This window comes from Culicoides brevitarsis, chromosome 2 (genome assembly GCF_036172545.1).
Source record: "Culicoides brevitarsis isolate CSIRO-B50_1 chromosome 2, AGI_CSIRO_Cbre_v1, whole genome shotgun sequence".
Taxonomy (NCBI): domain Eukaryota; kingdom Metazoa; phylum Arthropoda; class Insecta; order Diptera; family Ceratopogonidae; genus Culicoides; species Culicoides brevitarsis.
The window spans coordinates 16,144,213-16,162,396 of NC_087086.1; the positions used below are offsets into that span (position 1 = coordinate 16,144,213).

General features: G+C 32.3%; 4 protein-coding genes across 5 annotated transcripts; 2 read left to right on the top strand and 2 right to left on the bottom strand.

The window, feature by feature from the left end:
* Positions 1 to 1,759: 1,759 nt before the first annotated feature.
* LOC134830431 (daxx-like protein) lies at positions 1,760 to 4,193 on the bottom strand. Its single transcript, XM_063843917.1, has 2 exons — positions 4,060 to 4,193; positions 1,760 to 3,909 (listed from the first exon to the last, which is right to left on the bottom strand). The coding sequence occupies exons 1-2, from the start codon at positions 4,096 to 4,098 to the stop codon at positions 2,044 to 2,046; spliced, it is 1,905 nt and encodes a 634-aa protein (XP_063699987.1). The 5' UTR covers positions 4,099 to 4,193; the 3' UTR covers positions 1,760 to 2,043.
* Positions 4,194 to 4,324: 131 nt separating this feature from the next.
* On the top strand, positions 4,325 to 6,335 carry LOC134829594 (COP9 signalosome complex subunit 4). The gene is made up of 4 exons (XM_063842757.1): positions 4,325 to 4,527; positions 4,585 to 4,664; positions 5,012 to 5,944; positions 6,006 to 6,335. The coding sequence occupies exons 1-4, from the start codon at positions 4,445 to 4,447 to the stop codon at positions 6,134 to 6,136; spliced, it is 1,227 nt and encodes a 408-aa protein (XP_063698827.1). The 5' UTR covers positions 4,325 to 4,444; the 3' UTR covers positions 6,137 to 6,335.
* A 993-nt stretch (positions 6,336 to 7,328) lies between these two features.
* LOC134829412 (uncharacterized) lies at positions 7,329 to 11,615 on the bottom strand. Its single transcript, XM_063842469.1, has 3 exons — positions 11,479 to 11,615; positions 8,661 to 9,062; positions 7,329 to 7,943 (listed from the first exon to the last, which is right to left on the bottom strand). The coding sequence occupies exons 1-3, from the start codon at positions 11,489 to 11,491 to the stop codon at positions 7,462 to 7,464; spliced, it is 897 nt and encodes a 298-aa protein (XP_063698539.1). The 5' UTR covers positions 11,492 to 11,615; the 3' UTR covers positions 7,329 to 7,461.
* Positions 11,616 to 14,458: 2,843 nt separating this feature from the next.
* LOC134829483 (mitochondrial uncoupling protein 4) lies at positions 14,459 to 17,961 on the top strand. 2 transcript variants are annotated; one of them, XM_063842563.1, is made up of 4 exons: positions 14,459 to 14,992; positions 16,357 to 16,545; positions 16,677 to 17,272; positions 17,329 to 17,961. In XM_063842563.1, the coding sequence occupies exons 2-4, from the start codon at positions 16,357 to 16,359 to the stop codon at positions 17,501 to 17,503; spliced, it is 960 nt and encodes a 319-aa protein (XP_063698633.1). In that variant the 5' UTR covers positions 14,459 to 14,992; the 3' UTR covers positions 17,504 to 17,961. The 2 variants fall into 2 exon arrangements, with proteins under 2 accessions (XP_063698633.1, XP_063698632.1); XM_063842562.1 differs by lacking the exon at positions 14,459 to 14,992 and adding an exon at positions 16,171 to 16,275.
* Positions 17,962 to 18,184: the final 223 nt, after the last annotated feature.

Here is an 18,184-nt window from a genome sequence, read left to right on the forward strand (position 1 = left end):
TCAAACAACTTTTTTTTTTCGTTTCATAATTGACTGGCCATTAGTTGGTAAGTAAGTAAGTAAGTAACGTCAATGTACAAGTTAATAAAACAAACAACTTCTCTAGGTCTCTGGGTTCATAAATTTATGTTAAACGCATGTCTTAATTTATGATCTGAGCCACGAGTTAACACGCATGTACATAGCTCGGTGCGCATCGATGCGGTACAGATGATGAATGAATTTCAAGGAAGAATGAAATCGAAAAGGAAATTTTATTAATTCAAGTTCGAGGTTGATTTTTCCATATCCTCGTAACTTTTAGAGATCAAGGTCGACAGATAATGTCGACAATTGAGTGGACAAAAAAGTGTTGCATAACACTTGTTGGATTGTTATTATGCAGACATAAGGCAACCGTGCTGATATAAAATGGAGATAAATTTATGGCTTTTGAATGAGAATAGAATGAAAACGACAGTTTGTGTCTTATTCTAACGTTGCAGTCTCGTTTGAATGGGAATCATTTGATTGATAAGCATCGAGACAAACACACATACAGACAATGCATTTAATTGAAGAAGTTGCATGACTGACAGAATCTTCTAAAGTGCAGTGTTGGTGAGGTAATGTGAGGCATAAAAAGAGTAAGAATGAACGGAAGTTGTTACTATGATGCCTGGATTCTTAAGAATATTTTTTGTTTAACAGAAATAGTTTTCTCTGAAGTTTTGTAAAATGTGTCACTTTAGATTGGGCAAGCTAATAAGTTTCTACGTTTTCTAAGAAATTGAAGCTGAATAAGTTATTTTCACTAATCTGTGTTAAGCGATCGACCATATTGATTAGGATTCTCATCTGCTGATAGGCAACTTGGCATCCGAACTACAACAAGCAGGAATTGAAAAAAACATCCTCATACGTGGCATCCTACTTAGGATACAGGAAGTTCGACACCCTTCCGATAATCGTCAGCTTTTTGAAGGAGAACCGAAAAACTATTTAATTGTCATCCCTTAATTTTTTTCGTACTTGTCTTATTTTTTGCATCTAAATAATAAAGCCTACATTAATTATGATTATTTGTATCTGACGGAGATCACTTTCTTCAGCTTTTCACTAAAGGCATTTCGTGGAAGCTGTAAGTCGGAGGCAACGCAAAGCTCATTAAAAAGACGCGTACATCTGTGGATTGTGCTGTTTTGCGAGTAAGTTGTGTGTTGCGTTTTCGATTGGAAGGCTCTAGCGTGGTGCAGCTAATATTCGCATGACGAAGGGATGAATTGCCTTTTTAATGCTGGGGAGTCAATTTTGCCGTTCATCACGTCATGCACAAACGTGCAGCAAACAATCTTTTGTCTGTCGCGGATGGTGATCCTTTTCAACAAGTTTAGTCGATTTTGTAATCGGACAATAGTATCGGCAAATTGTGTCAGTAGTGTCACTTCAGTATAAATTTTCAAAGAGTTTTTTAACCTGAAATAGAAACAAAATCTTCAAGGTTAGACATTAAACTAAATTCCGTATTAAAATTGAAAAAAAAATCATAATATTTTCAAAAATTTTACCATTTTTTTTTCTTCAGAAATTCAAGTTTTTCCAGATTTTTTTGATACTTCTCATTAATGCAATTTCCTGTAACTAAAAATAATCAAATTTTCTTTACTTTAAAAAAAAAGTTATAAGAAGCCTACTATTTTTTCTTTTCGATTAAAAAAATCAAAGCTCCTAATCTTAAATTTTCTTAGAAAATAGATTTCACTTTATTTCAATAGTGTTTTCCATAAATGAATGTTGCAAATTCTCAAATTTTGAAATGAAATGCTTCTTATATAGACCGATAAATACATTCAATATTTAGTGTAAATTTAATATTAAACAAAAGATTTCTCATTAAATTCTATCTGTTCCATTTTCGTATAACCGAATCTTCAAGTTTCACTATAAATCGCTTTTTTCCCTCTTTTTTAATATTTATCACACTTTAAGTTTAAATTATTTTCAGTTTCAACTTCCTTTTTTTCATTAATTCACGCAATTAAGAAATAACATGTTGTTCATAAGCTATGAAGAGTTAGGCGTTGGCGACGAGTCAAACAACGCAACGTCATCGAGACTCAGTAGTTCGGGCTCCATTTTTATGTCATTGGTTTGATCGGCAATGGAGGCAACTGAGGTCTTTGGCAAGTTGTTTGTGCTGTTGTTGTTGTGTTCATTTTCTGTCGTTTCTTCTTTCGTCGTCGTCGTCGTTGTCGATGTCGGTGGATTTGTGCCGTTTACCAATTCTGGCGGATTGTCATCGTTGCCAGAATCGCAACTATTGCCGCTGTTCAAACGTTTCCTTTTACCGTGGATCATCTCTTCGGCTTCGATATGTCGACCTTCGGCATATTTGTTGATGACATCATCGATGCGCGAATGGTACTTTTTATTTTCTTCCAGTTTGCGCGCGAGTTCGGCATCATGCAACGCTGGGTCGTCTGTCGCCATGTTGGCGAAATACGTGAGAGATTCGTATTCTTCCAACTTGCGGCGACCCTGAAGCGTTTCACCGAGATCCTGAAATGCGTTTTGTGCGACAATCTTCAAGTTGTCCTTGTTCAATCCGTAGTCGTATTGCGTGTTGCAATACTCGAGCACTTTTAGCACATCATAAAAATCCGGGAAATTTTTTGTTTTATTCACGAACGATTGGAGTGAGCGATTAAATTCCGTGTATTTAGTCTTTTTGAATTTAACGGGACGTTTCACCATGCGTTTCGCATCCGTACTTTCGCCCGTTAACTCACAAATTTTCTCGTAAATTTGCACAGCACGTTTTTCAAAGCGACTTATCATCAAATACGACGAATTATTTTCCTCTTCCCACATGGCGTCTTGTTGTCTTAGTTTTTCAATCTTTTTTTGCGTAATGTACAAACAGCGATTCAACTTGTAAAGTTTCTTGTCGAGTTTGGGATCGCCCGTTGAAACTGCTTCGTCATTTTCCGTGACAACTTCCCCATTTTCCGCCATTTTGACGCCTCCTTGGCGGATTTTCAGTTCATCAACGATGGTTTTCAGCAAGAAAAACACCTGAGCGGGCTGCGTTTTGATGTCAGCAGCAGTTTTTTCGACACTTTTTATGAAACTTGCTGAATTGACGAAATCCGGATGCACGCCGTGATAGTATTTCGTTAGTTTAGTTGTAATTAAGTCCATTTCTTTGGACTTTTCGACAGATTTACAAACTTCTAACAGTTCCGTGAATGCGGAATTCATCTCTTTCTTCACTTGGATCGGCGGCGGCTTGTCTTTCTTTGGTACATCGACGGGATTTGGTGTGGAAGTGTTTGATGCTGTGCCGGGACTCGACATTGACGATGTTCTGCTGGAGCCGGGAACGGGCGAAACGATAACGTTTCGATTCGCAGACTCGTTCACGGCTGTGAAACCGTTCTCTTGAGCAGATTTCAGGAGAGATCTTGAATTATTACTGGAAGAAGCTTTATTTTGTGGATTGGCGGCATTTTTTGGATTCAGTGGGATTATGGCAACTTCACTTAATTGTGGCAATGCAACTTTTGGGGGTGTCGTTGCTAATGGATCTTTTGGCGTTCCCTCGCCTCCGAGAGACATCACTCTGGTAATTTTCATCTGTTGTTTGGGACTCGCCTGATACACAACATTTCGCGATTTTGGGTCAAAAACCATCACAGTTTCCGATGAAAATGGCTTTGGAGCTCCCAAATTTTGTCGCTGTAATGCCGGATGCGTCACCTGCGGACTCACATGATTCGTCTTCAGTCTCTTTTTCGTTGTTGCTTGCTCTTCCGCGTTCGTTCGCTTCACACCAACAAATTGTCTCGCATTATTTGCGGTTGTTGTTGTTGTAACTGCGTTATTTGCGGTGCCCGGTTTATTTGTTGGCGCTTTTTTCGCAGCGGAATCCTAAAAGAGATAAATTAAAAGGGAATTAGCGATAAAAATAGAATGCCGCGTTGATTTGTTGTTTTTCGCACAACAACGCAGGACAAATATAAATAAAACAATCGAATGAGCGCCAGAATTCGAAAAATAGCTACAAATGCGGGAAATTACCTCATCGTCGGACGACAATACTTCGATAACGTCGCTCATCGCAATGCTCGTGTAATTTTGGACTTTTTGACTCTGGATAATGGCGTTTAGTGTGAAAATTTACAAAACAAAAAAGGCCTAAATTTAGAGGCGAGATCGTTTTCGAAACGTCAAAATTCCTGGATGTCGCCAAAGATGTCAAAATGCCAACTGGGAAAAAATTTTGACAGCAAATTCCCTTTTCAACTTGGGCAAAATCCACATCTGGTCACCCTATTCTGTCACTTTCAACCAAAACAATCGGCAAAAATAAAATAATTTTATTAAATTTCGTCATAAATACCAAAAATTATCATCAAATTTTGTTTGAAGTGAGAACAGGAACTACCGGAGCACGTGAAAAATCATGCCGATTAACGCAGCAACTCTAAAAACGCAACTTTTGGCATTGGCAAACTCGTCCGGCATCCACAAAGAACAAACAGACAAGTAATTTTTACGAGAAATTTAATTTTTTATGTAATTTTCAATTAATTTTCTTTGTAGATATCGTCTTTTGTTGGATCAGGTGATGACAAATACGGGCAATGAGTTGATTGAAACCTTGAAATTGTTCATCGAAGCCAGTAAGTCACTTTAAAATGCATCTCCGGGATACGAATTATTTTCCAAAAATTATTTTTTTTATTTTTTTCAACTCGAAAAGTTCAAATTATGGCAAATTTTGAATTTTTCAAGTAATTTTTTAAAGTAAAAGTCTCCGGATTCCAAATTTTATTCCCAAAAAAAATAATTTAAAGTTTTTTCTAAAAGGAAAAACTCAAAAAAGGCAAATTTCGACTTTTTTAAAGAGATTTTTTGTTGAAAAATTTAATTTTTGTAAGGATTTTTCTCGAAATTTTTTAAAATTGCTCGAAATTAGTTCAAAATTTTACTCTTCTATTAAAAAAATATTTTTTTTTATCTTTTTCAGTTGTCAACGAGAACGTTTCCCTCGTAATTTCACGCCAAATCCTCACAGACATCGGAAATCAGTTTGTTCGTTTGCCCGACGATGTCTCAAAAGTTGTTTCGCACTTCACCCTTGAAAAAGTTCAGCCCCGCGTAATTTCCTTCGAGGAACAAGTTGCAAGTATTCGTCAAAATTTGTCACAAATTTACGAACGCGAGGAAAATTGGAAGGAAGCAGCAAACGTTCTCGGCCAAATTCCTCTCGAAACGGGACAGAAACAATACACGACAGATTACAAACTGGAAACTTACCTAAAAATCGCTCGTTTGTACTTGGAGGATGATGATCCGGTAAATGCCGAAGGTTTCATCAATCGTGCTTCGATGTTGCAAGCTGAGACGAAAAATGAACAGCTGCAAGTGATGTACAAGGTGTGTTATGCTCGTGTCTTGGATTATCGCCGGAAATTCATCGAAGCAGCTCAGCGATACAACGAACTCAGTTATCGCACAATCGTCGAAGAAAATGAACGTATGACGGCGTTGAAAAAAGCTCTAATCTGCACAGTTTTAGCGTCGGCGGGACAACAACGATCTCGCATGTTGGCGACTCTTTTCAAGGACGAACGATGCCAACAACTTCCGACTTACGGCATCCTCGAGAAAATGTATTTGGATCGAATAATTCGTCGCAGTGAGCTGCAGGACTTTGAAGCGCTGTTGCAGGACCATCAAAAAGCCGTCACTGTCGATGGATCGACAATTTTGGATCGCGCGGTCTTTGAACATAATCTTTTGTCGGCCAGCAAGTTGTACAACAACATTACGTTCGAAGAGCTGGGTGCCTTGTTGGAAATTGCGCCAGCAAAGGCGGAACGGATTGCCAGTCAAATGATCACGGAGGAACGCATGAACGGATATATCGATCAAATTGATGGAATTGTTCATTTTGAAAGTGAGTTTTTAAATTTTTGTTGAGAATTTTAGAGATTTTTATAAAAACTTTTGAATTTTAGCTCGTGAAAGCCTTCCGCAATGGGACAAAAATATCCAAAGTTTATGCTATCAAGTCAACGGAATCATCGAGAAAATTGGATTAGTTGAGGCAGATTGGATGAACAAAATTATGGATGAGCAAATGACTTGAAACAAAACGATACGTGCTTAAATTTGCTGTTTTTTGATATTCTTTGAAAGAAAAATGAAATAAAATTTCTGTTCTCTTATAATTTAAATAAGTGTTTTTATAAGTTTTTTTTAATATTCAATCCATATAAAATTAAAAAAAAATTCCTAAATTAAGTAAAAATTTGTTAAAGAACAAGAAAATTTGTTTGAAGTAAAATAAGGCCGCTCCAAATTTATTTCGAACTTTTTGTCCCAAAAACTTTTTTTCAAAATGGGGGGTGGCAAGATAAAAATTTGAAATAATTTTTCATATACTTACAATGACAAAATTTTAACAGTTTTTTGTCATAAATCAATATTTTAGTTGATTTTGTGGTATCTACATTGAGATTTGACAACTTAAATAAAATATATCTCAGAGAATTTCAAAATAAAAATTTAAACAAAAAAAAATTCGTAAAAATAACTGTCAAAAAATTTTGAAAATAATTTTTTTGAAAAAAAAATGTAAAGAAGAAAATTCATGTTAAAATACGATTTTTGATGCAAAAATTCTTAAAAATTGTAATTTTTTAAAAAATTTAGGGAAATTCCTTGAAAAAATATGAAAAAAGACCAAAACACGGTCAATTTTTTGAAATTTTACTTTTTTTTTATTTTGCCCCATTGTAAATCCGTTAATTTTCTTGTTGGTAAGATAAATGCCGGTAAAAGGCATGGCAGAGGCTCGATTATTTTAAAGCTCGAGCTTCGTGCCTAAAGCTCATTTTAATAATTTTATGAAAAATTAGGTATCTAGCTTCAATTAAAAAAAATTCTTAAGTAATTCTTAAAGATTTTTTTAAACGTGAAAAAATGTATACATTAAAAAATTGACAAAAATATTTAAAAAAAAAACAATAATATGAAAATTTTTAAAATTCACAATATTTTTAGATGAAAGGCACTTAAAAATCAAGAAAAAAAAATTAATTGATTTTTGAAGCGCAAAAATCGCTAAGTTTGTCAAAATTAGTGTTATGCGATTCATTTTACTTTTCAAATCGACAAAGTTTTAAAATTTTTATTTCGTGTAAAATGTTATTTTTGTCATTAAAATAATTGATATCTCCAAAACTTACTTTATGAATAAAATTTTCTTGAATTTTAATTTTTGAAGTCTTCAATAAAAATTTTTTTATTAAAAAATCGTTTTAAGGCCACTAAATAAGTAAAGGCGTGAGATTCTACTTTATTTTAAAATATTAATAAAATTAAATTTTTCAAAAAATTGAACAAAATATTAAAAAAATGCATTAAATAAACATGGACTGACGACATATCTCCGCAAGCAGAGATTTTTTCTTATTGTGAGATGAAGACTTCGTAATCGTTGAAGGCAACTTCTTGTCCTCCGTATGGAATATAGCAAACGCCGTGACTTTGTTGAACTTTTCCAATAGTGATGGTGCCTTCGTGCGTTGCACGCCCAATGAACAATGGCTCGCCATCTTCACTTTGTCCGCCTTGCAACGCTTGTCCCGGTACTTCGGCACCTGAGCATGCAACCCACATGCCCGCAGCATCACAAAGCACTTCGTATTCGGATTTGGGAATTTCAGCTCCGCCCCATGCAACGTAACAAACGCCATGCGATGGCACAACTTTGCCCGGAATGACAGCTCCTTCGTGATGTGCACGACCAATAAAGAGTGGTTCGCCATCCATACCGCCTTCAATTGCATTTGGAGGAATGGCGCCTCCATTAACGACCACCCAATTGGCAGGACCTGAGCCGCTGGATCTCATGGCAGCAACCGGCGCTGATGGAGATGTGGCTTGCGCAGCTAAAATTAGAATTGAAAATGTTAGAATTTTGTTAAAAATACGTCGGGGACGAGTTAAAAGGGGGATTTTTTGTAAAGAGGTGTCTTGGACGTTAATTGCATGCGTCTTAGTAAGTAAATTTTTAGTCACAGAGCTGCGAATGGAGTCAATACGGTTAGCAACACATATTTGGCAAGCATTTCGCCGATCCACCTCTTTACCTGAACCACTTGTGTCGGCATGACGCACGCCTTGTCGTATCTTCCAGCAACCAGTAGCTCCCCATGCTGTTCGTGCAGCAAAGAAACGCACTGGAAACTTGATACAATCGTCAGCTTGCATCAAAATTGGGCCCTGCGCGGAATGCAATCGCACAATTAACGACTTTTTCGTCCACGAAACGTAAAAAGTCGTGAATTTATCGCTTGACACAACGCTACTTTCGACACTGGCAACTTCTTTGTTCTTGTCCGTGTCCAGGCGAATCACGCTTTTCGTGTTATTCCAACCGCCAATTATGAGTTCGACAATTGGCTTGTACTCGATATTGTGCGGAGCCAAGGCGAGATGACAATTGCTCGGTCCCTTGAAGTCGACAGTCAAAGCGCCCGAAGTCACGGGATGGAATTCGTACGAAAGCTTATCGGGTGTCGAAATTTCAACGTCTTTTTTTTCGGATAGGGGATTCAAGGTCATGAAAAAAATTTTTTGGGGACACTTTCACGCGAAATTCTTACCTTCGATGATCCATGAGCCACAAGCGCCCCATCCAGTGCAAACTCCGACAAAGTTAATGGGGATCATTTCCGTGTCTTCGAACGTCAAAAAGGCAGCAGGTTGTCCCTCGTGACCAACGGTGATGGTATTTTCGCACCAACGGATCCAAAATCCACGGAATTCGCCGTCGTTCAAGATGTCAGGCGTATCAGCTTCTGCCACATCCGGCTTGGTACGATTCTTACGGATGACAGATTTGGTATTTTTCCATCCGCCAATGAACACTTCGTACATTGGGTCAGCTTCGGCAGCATCTGTGCACAAAGCAATGTGCGCATCGTTGGGAGCACGCACACGGAATTGGCAGATTCCGTTGGCGACGGGGTAGAAATTGTACTTGAGTTCGTCGCAAGTGTCGAATTCTGCAAAGAAAAGACGAGAAGTGTGAATTTTAGTAGTTTTTTAAAAAAAAGTATTTTAGCGTGAACTAGATTTCAGTTGCAAATTTGTATTAATTAACACGCATCTGTGATAAGTCAGCATAAATGGCTTGTTTCCTTTTTTGTAATTATATGAAAAAATACGAGTTCGTGTGGAGTGAAATGCCAATTAAGATGCAAAAATTAGATCATGACCCTCATTTTATTGCATTCATAGACGAAATTCTTTGCATTCCATTTAAGTGAAGTTCATGAACCTTTTTAGATTTTTTTTTGTAAAATTGTGTAAATTAGGCCAAAGCAGTGATCAAAAAATGTTATGAAAATGTTTTTTTAAAGTAATTTTTTTCACATATGAAGCAAAAAATTCGATTTTTTCAAAATTTTTTTTTTTCTAGAAATTTTTTGCCAAAATTTGAAAATTATCAAAATTTTGTTAAAATCAGTTAATCAATCCTATTTCCTTAAAATCCAATGTAAAATGAAAATGTCATAAATTTTGGCAAAAAAATATTTTCAAAAATTGACAAAAAATCATAATAGTCATAATTTTCTTCAGATTTTCAATAAAAAAAAAGTTCGATTTGGCTAAGACAATTTTTCAAGCCTTTTAATTTTTAAATTTTTGTACAAATGTTTTTTAGATTTTTATGTACATATTTTAAAAATTAAGAAAAATAATTTTTTTTTTAAATTAAATATTTTTACTGCAAATTCGAAAAGGTAAGAATATATTAAAATTTTTAAAATCAATCCAAAAGTATTTTTTTTAAAATTTTTTATGACAACTTATCAATTAATGTAAAATTTAATTTCAAAACTAAATTAAAAATAAAAAAAAATTAAAAATAAAAAAAATAAAATAAAATAAAATAAATAAAAAAAATGTAAAAATAATTTTTTTTAAAGATTATTCAGACTTTTGTAAATCATGTATAAAATTTAGAAGAGTCATAATTTTATTAAACTGAATATTTTTAACTGAAAACTCGAAAAATTAAGAAAATCTTGACTTTAGACAATATTTTTTTTGTAAAAAATTTTTTTTGGCTAATTTTGTACCAAAAATTCAAAGTTTTCTTATTTTTTCTCAAAATTTTTAAAAGTTTTGTTACAAGAAATCAAAAAACATTTTAAAAATTTTTAAAGGCCTTAATATTTAATAATAAATATTCATGCAATGAAAGTTTGTTGCAACTCAAAAAACGGAAACAGTCAATAAAATTAATCGAAGGCGTAGACAAGTAAATTCCTTCTTTCACGTATTTCGTCTGCAGAATCGCTAATTATATGACAACTGATTACAAAATATCACGTAATTCGCAAATTTAATTGATTCTGAATCATTTTTGGTTGATGATGGTACGGATGATCTCATTAACGAACGAATTTTCGGCTGATGATTTATCAACAAAATTATTCAAAAAAATAAATTTTTGTCTCTTTCTTTGCTAAATTTGTCTAAAATTACAAAGTGACATCCCAATAAAATTCAATATTAATTCAATTAACGAATATTATCTTGCATCTAGAGAGGTACCGAAGCGATGACATCATCATCACTAACACACAGCTTCTATTCATTCTATTCTTCTATTGAATGAAAATATTGCAGTTGTTCGAATAAAAAAAACTCTTGTTTATGTACCGTCCGGCGTTTAGTGAGAAAATAAATCGACATTGCGACATTTGTATTGGAAAATCGTTACTCACCGTGGCTCGATGCCAAAAATACTCATGCCATTAATTAACTTTCGTACCGAAAACCAGCAAGTGACTTTTCTAACGATTTTTTGACTCACCCATAAAAATTTTCGAAAAACATTTCGCAGGAATTTCATCACATTAGCGCGTCTCGGAACCGGCTTCGAGTAGTTTTCGGAGTCAAAAACGATTTTTATGTTAATTTTTAGTATTTACTCATCACTAAATCGGTCTATTTATGTTTAAAAATGAGAAAAAGAGTGAAAAGAGAGACCAAAAAGACCGTAACCATCTGCACGACGAAGAATTTTATTATTTTTTGCTTTATTTTTAATGATGACATAACACTCCAGCCAATTTATTGTTGTTATTATTTTCTTCGTTTTGCCGGTGTATTGCGAAATTTGAATTTTTAATGCTAGAATTTATTGTTCTAGCTACTTTTGCCCTTGAATTTTGTTTCAAATTCTCACAACACATGAAATAAACAATTGTCTTGACATTTTAGAAGCTGGTTTCATCCTACACACAATAAACTAATGCCACAAATAACTAACGGTTTTCTATTCACATGACTTCACTCTTTAATTTTTTTTTTTATTTTTTTAACACCTGAAGCTGCTAATCAGAATTTATTTATGTTTGCGTTACGAATATCGATGAGCTAATTAAAAAATGTTTTTTTTTTGCTTACCATGAGCTGCCATTTTTGTACTTGTTCTTAATTTGGTTTGTTGTTAAAAAATTGAAAAAAATACTTGTTGAAAAACGATCCGAATCTGACAAAATGTTGAGTGAGACTGAAGTTTAATTTGCTGTACGTTCTTATTTTTAACGCCGGAGTAGAAAATGCGAGAGTGAATTCGTTACGTCGTCGTGGTATGTGAGTCATCAATTTAGTAAAAAAAAGAGACAATGTAGGTTGGTGCTTCGTTGAGTTGTTGTTGTCGCGTGTTTGTGGATTTGTAGTTGTAGAAGAGAAATGCCGGTAACGAACGATGCTGAGTTGCAATTCTATGGGAGAAATAGTTTGTTTGAAGCTGGAAAATATTTTTGCACGTTAGTAAAGGGTCGGATAAAAGTATCAAAAAGTGTAAATTTGCTATAATTTATTTGTTTATTGTTGTAATTTGGTATAATGAATCAACTTAACGAGGTTTTTGTACGATATAAATTTTGATCATTGACTTTGAAATTTTTGTATGTAATTTAATGAAAAATTTTGAGCCTTGTCTTTGACTAAATAATTATTATCTAATTTTTAAAATAATTATTTTTTTTTATTTGAAAAATTTTATAAAATTGCATTTTGTTGTGAAGTTCATTAAAAATTTATTAAATTTAATTAAAAAATTAATTAAAACTAATTACAAATCAATTTTTTTTTCTATATTTTTTATATTTTTTTTTTGAAAAATTTTAAAGAAAAATTTTTATTGACCATTTATTATTTTTTTGTTTTTGGGATATTTTTCCAGAATGGTTCCAGAAAAAAATTATTAAATATTTATTTTTATTAACTCGACTCAAGTTACTCGAATATCAATTTTTTTCTTATCTCAATTTTTTTTGTGAAAATATCAATTTTAGTATTTTGTGAAGTTTTCACAAGATCACAAACTTTAAATGGCTGTAGCGTAAAAACTAGACGAGTTAGGAGAAAACTGATTATATATTCTGAAAGCTCAAAAAAATAATTTATTTAATTTTTAAAAATTGCATAAAATAATGAATTTCAGCTGACTCTCGAAAGCCAAAAATTTTTAAATTTATTTAAAAAATTTAAAATTATTTCAGAATTAAATTAATTAATCATTAAAAGAATTAAGAAAATTAATTTTTTACTAACGAAACATCGTTTTTAGGGTTGAAATCTTACCTGAATAAATTATTGACATATGTTATTTGTGGGATAAAAAAAAAATTCTTATTTTATTACTGATGATTGTAAGTGATTTGATGTCTAACTAACGATCGCTTAGCTCTGAACCTATCTTTGCAAACTAAACATTCAAAAGGACTAAAAATGAAAAAAATAAATAAATATATTTTTTTTTAATTTCTTAAAATCATCAAAATCAAACCTTTCCTTCGTATGTGTCAATAAATGCGCTTTCATTTGATACTTGTTCATAATTTTCTCACAATATTGACATTTTACGAACGAACTTTTCTCGTGTTTCATTTTTACATGTTTCGTCAAAAGAGCTTTTTGAGAAAATTCTGATGAGCATTCGAGACAACTGAATTCTTTTTTAGCATGAATCGTCGATTGATGATGTCTCAAACTGTTGATTGTTTTGAAGGTTTTGTCACAAAATTCACAATTGGAACGTTGATTGTCACTAACAAACGAAAAAAAAAGTAAAATTTTGGTTAAAAATCGGAAAAAACTCTTACTGCGTCAACATATGTCGCTTCATCACACTTTTATAAGCAGAAGTCATGCCACATATTTCACAAATTAATTTCTCATTTTTCAAATTTAAATGCAGTTTTTTATGGTTTTCAAATAATTTTTCATCATCAAACGATTTGTTGCAATAACTACAAGTGAATGGATTCGCATGTCGCATCACGTGACGTCGCAAAGTCAGTTTTCCACAGAAAGCTTTGTCACAAAGTGGACAAATACAAGTTTGGTGTGCATGGTAAGTATGAATTTTGTAAAGATAATTATTTGGGAAGACTTTTGAGCATTTTATGCAGACGACTGGTTGTTTTGCGATGCGATGAGTCTCCCAATGGTGCCTGAAATATGACTAAAAATTATTTTTTTTTTATTTTTTTGAAGAAAATTTTATTTAAATTAACTTACTTTCTTTGAAAATTTCTTTAAACAGATTTTACACTCAATTCCTGCTTCTGTTCCATCTTCGTCGATTAAAATGTTGGCATGAACTGAGACCAGGTGATATTGAAAGTTGAAAATCTCCCGTTTATTTAAAGGAAATTCTTTATCACAAATATGACAATATTCCGTTTTAGAGGAAATTTCATCCAATTTCACTGAAAAATAAAAAAAATAATTTTTTGATAGAAAAATATTTAAAATCTCACTTTTTGTTGGTAAGTTCTCATCTTTTTGCACTGAAAATATTTTTAAACTTGAAATCAGACTTTTATCTTCCATCACCGGTCTAGGTTTACAACAAACTGCACCAATTAAAGCAATTTGTTTATTGAAATTAACAAACACAGACTCTATTTGTTATTATTGAAAATGATTTTTTTAAAACAAACAACGACAACGAAGCGACGCAAGTATCATTTCTGAGTAAAGTGCAAATTTTATGTATCTTAGAAGTGTGTAAATCGGTAATTCTAATAATAGAGGGACACTTACTCTGTCTTGTTGAACAAAGTAATTGACCCATATTGTGACAGGAAGTGAAAAATCACTTAAAATCCCGATATTTTTGTTCACGCGAACAAAGGCTTCAAAAAAAATTTTATTTCAGGTTCACGAATCAGCAGTTCATTCATCAAATCGTTCAACGACAATTTCGTTCAAAATATCTAAACGTCGCCAATTCTCGATTATTTCACTCCATACTCTACTTCTCGTACCGCGCCATGCAGAGTAACGATGTCGCCTTTCGTTGTACATAAAAAATCGGAATATCAAGAGCAAAACAAAACAAAAATTTAAACATCACATTTTACCTAACAAGAAAAATCTTCGTCTCTCAGTTTAATTTTAATTTAAAAATACTTTTCATTCTCTAATCGTGGCATCGTCATCATGAAAATTTACTTGCTAGTCATTCTGAAACGTAAAAATATCATAAATTCGCCGCAACTGCAATCGAAAACACTCCAATAGTAACATAATTTTTGCAATTATATAATTCACACATTTTGCTTTTGGAAAAAAACGAAAATATTTTTTTAAACGCAAAAAACGTAAGAATTCTTTCCGTGAATCTAGTTTTATGATTAATTAATCAAACGGGTTTCCAACGAAATTACGTCAAAATATCAAAAAATACGGAAATCATCGTAAAAAGTTTGGCAGAATCGCATTTTTGTAGTATTTTTCTGTCGCGATAGTGATTGTTACACAAAGTACATACTAATTGGATATAAATAAATTTTGCTGTGCAAAAGAAAAAAAAAATTGTTGATATTAATAGATTTTGCGAAGAATAATTAGGAAAGGAATTTTTTTGTTGTCAAAAGTTAAAAGGCCTTCGCAGTGAGTCAAGGTGAGTGTAATTTTTTTCATTCATAAATTTTTTTGTGACAATCTGTGAGTTGAATGTCTTATCATAAGTTTTGTGCGTGTTAGTACTTTGAACTTGTTGAGTAATAAAAAGTGGCACGATGAGTGATTGCGTATAAAAATCGCAGTTTACAAAAGATTTTGGAGGTGTGATAGACGTTTTTTTTGGAATCAGAATGGAAGAAGAAGAAGTATTTTAAATAAATTTAATATTAAAAGAATAAATTATTGAAAATAATTTTAAATAAATTATAAAAAATAATATATAAAAAAAAATATGAATAATTTTTTTTTATATTTTATAAAAAATAAAAATTTCTCAAAAATATCTTAAAATTTGTTAAAAATAAAAAAAATAAATTAAATTAAAAATAAAAAAATATTTTAATTAAAATTAATTATTAAAAATAAATAATAATAATTCATAAAAATAATTTTGTAATTAAAGCAATTAATTTTATTAAAATTATTTTATTTTTAATTTTATTTTTATTATTTTAAGTATTTAATTATTTTAATGAATAAAATTAAATTAAAAAATGGAAAAAAAAAATAAAAATGGGTTAATTTTTTAATATTTAAATAAAAGAATAAAATAAATATTTAAATAAAAAATATAATATTTATTAAAAACGTTCAATTAAATAAATTAATTAAAGAAATTTATTTTTGTTTTTAAATCTAATATGTTATTTTACTTATTTAATTATTTTTTGTTCTTTTGTTTTTATTTAAATATTTTTTATGAATGAAATTAAATTAAAATTATGAAAAAATTTTTTTTAAATTTTTTATATTTCAAAAAATAAAAATAATATTTATTTTATAAAAATTAATTCTTTATTTTTGATTTTATAAATTTTAATTTAATTTTTAAAAAGTTTTTAATTGAATAATTTTATTTTTATACCTTATATTTTTTTTAAATTTAATTAATTTAATGTTAATTCAACGTTAATTAAACATTTTTAATATTTGTGAATAAATTATTTTTTCATAATTTTCAATAAATATTTAACCCAATCTAATGAAAAAAACTACGTCACAACGCGTCGCTCTAACATTTTTCGGACAGCGAGAAAATTATCATTAACTTATCACATCCCATTGAGCAGTTGACGATCTCTTTTAATATTTATAACTATCGCATACAAATCAGCTGCTTTGTGAAAAAATTATCTTAAAATACAATTATCACTCTCAGTCGTGCTCTATCTCGTGTCCGACATGGATAGATAATTTTTTAATCGTCGCCCGAATTATTTTGTGAGTGTCACACGTTTTGTTTTGACAAATGTAACAACGACACACCTTCATTAATTTTTTTTCAATGTCTTTTCTTTGCAGATGCAAACGCGCACAGAGATGCGTCCCGTGAAATATCACTATGCCGACACTTTTTGGTGCACCTACATCGTTTCCGTATTTGCGGCAAATATCGCCGAAACTGTCACATATCCGCTGGACCTTACAAAGACCCGACTGCAGATTCAGGGCGAAGCTTTAAATAATGCTGCGAAGAAAATTAGTTCTAAGGTAAGTTCGACATGTGATGTTTGCAGTAGTAATAATAATAAATCGCGCATCATGACAAACGACATCAAGGTCAATTTGTTTTTTTTTTGGCATGTTTATTGATTATTTTTCGTTTTTTGGCTTCTTTGCAGATTGAACATCGTGGAATGGTAGCGACGGCAGTTGGAATTGCACGCGAAGAGGGTTTCCTCAAGTTGTGGCAGGGCATTTCGCCGGCCTTGTATCGTCACGTTGTGTACAGCGGCGTTCGGATTGTGACGTATGACATGATGCGCAAGAAAATGCGGAACGATAATGGGAATTTTTCCGTGTGGAAGTCGGCGTTATGCGGCGTTACAGCTGGTTCGTTGGCACAATGGCTCGCATCGCCTGCCGATTTGGTCAAAGTTCAGGTGCAAATGGAGGGCAAACGACGTTTGATGGGTTTGGAGCCTCGGGTTCACAGTGCGGCGCATGCATTCCGGGAAATTGTCAAACGAGGAGGGGTCCGAGGACTGTGGAAAGGCAGCATACCGAACGTACAACGAGCAGCTCTAGTCAATTTGGGAGATTTAACGACTTATGATACGGTGAAACGATTTGTGATGAACAAAACGGGACTACCGGATTGCCATACGGTGCATATTGTGTCGTCGATTTGCGCGGGATTAGTTGCAGCGACAATGGGAACGCCAGCTGACGTCATCAAAACACGAGTAATGAACCAACCGACAGACAAGGAGGGAAGGTAAGCTCATTTTTCGCAAGAAAACTCTTGAAAAATCACAAAAACCTTCATTTTAGGGGACTTTTGTACAAAAGCTCCATCGACTGCTTGAAACAAACCGTTTCAAAAGAAGGATTTTTCGCACTTTACAAAGGATTCTTGCCCGTTTGGATCCGCATGGCGCCCTGGAGTCTCACATTCTGGCTCTCCTTTGAACAGATACGAAGTTTCTTGGGTGCTGAAATGTACTGAACTGCTGTAGTAACACAAGTCGATGATAATCTGTTTCAAGATTATGAGTTTTTTGTTTCGGTTACTAGATGTTAGAACAAAAATTTTAGACTCGCACACTAATTTTAATGAATAACCACGGACAATAATATTTGGTGAAAGACTGCAAGAAGATTTTTGATACCCTTTTTTTTGTTTTTTTGCTAGTTTAGTAGATGAAATTCCAAAACTACTATCGTTAGACTGAACGTTGAAAGTTTTCACGTAGATTGGTTATAGGCGTAGCCTGCTTAATGGCGTTGTTTTCCTTTTTCTTATAGACTGTAGCTCAAAATGTGTCACTAAAAGAGATAAAATTCTGAAATTTTTATTTTATTTTTGTTGAAAAAAAAAAAATTGAGGAAGTTGTATATAAATATATTATGAAATACGAATAAACGTTTTTTTTTGTTTTAGGCTAAATTTGAGTTTTTTTTTACTTAAAAATTGAAAATTCATCCGATATGAATTTAAATATTAAAAATTTGTTCATTTATTTTTTTTTTAAATTCATGATTTAAATCAATTTCAAATAAATTTTAATTAAAATTATTTTCAAAAAAAAAAAAAAAATATTTAATTTAATAAAAAAAATATTTTCAAAAAAATACATTTTAGGAATTTGAAATTATTTTAAATTAAAAATTAAATTTATTTACAATT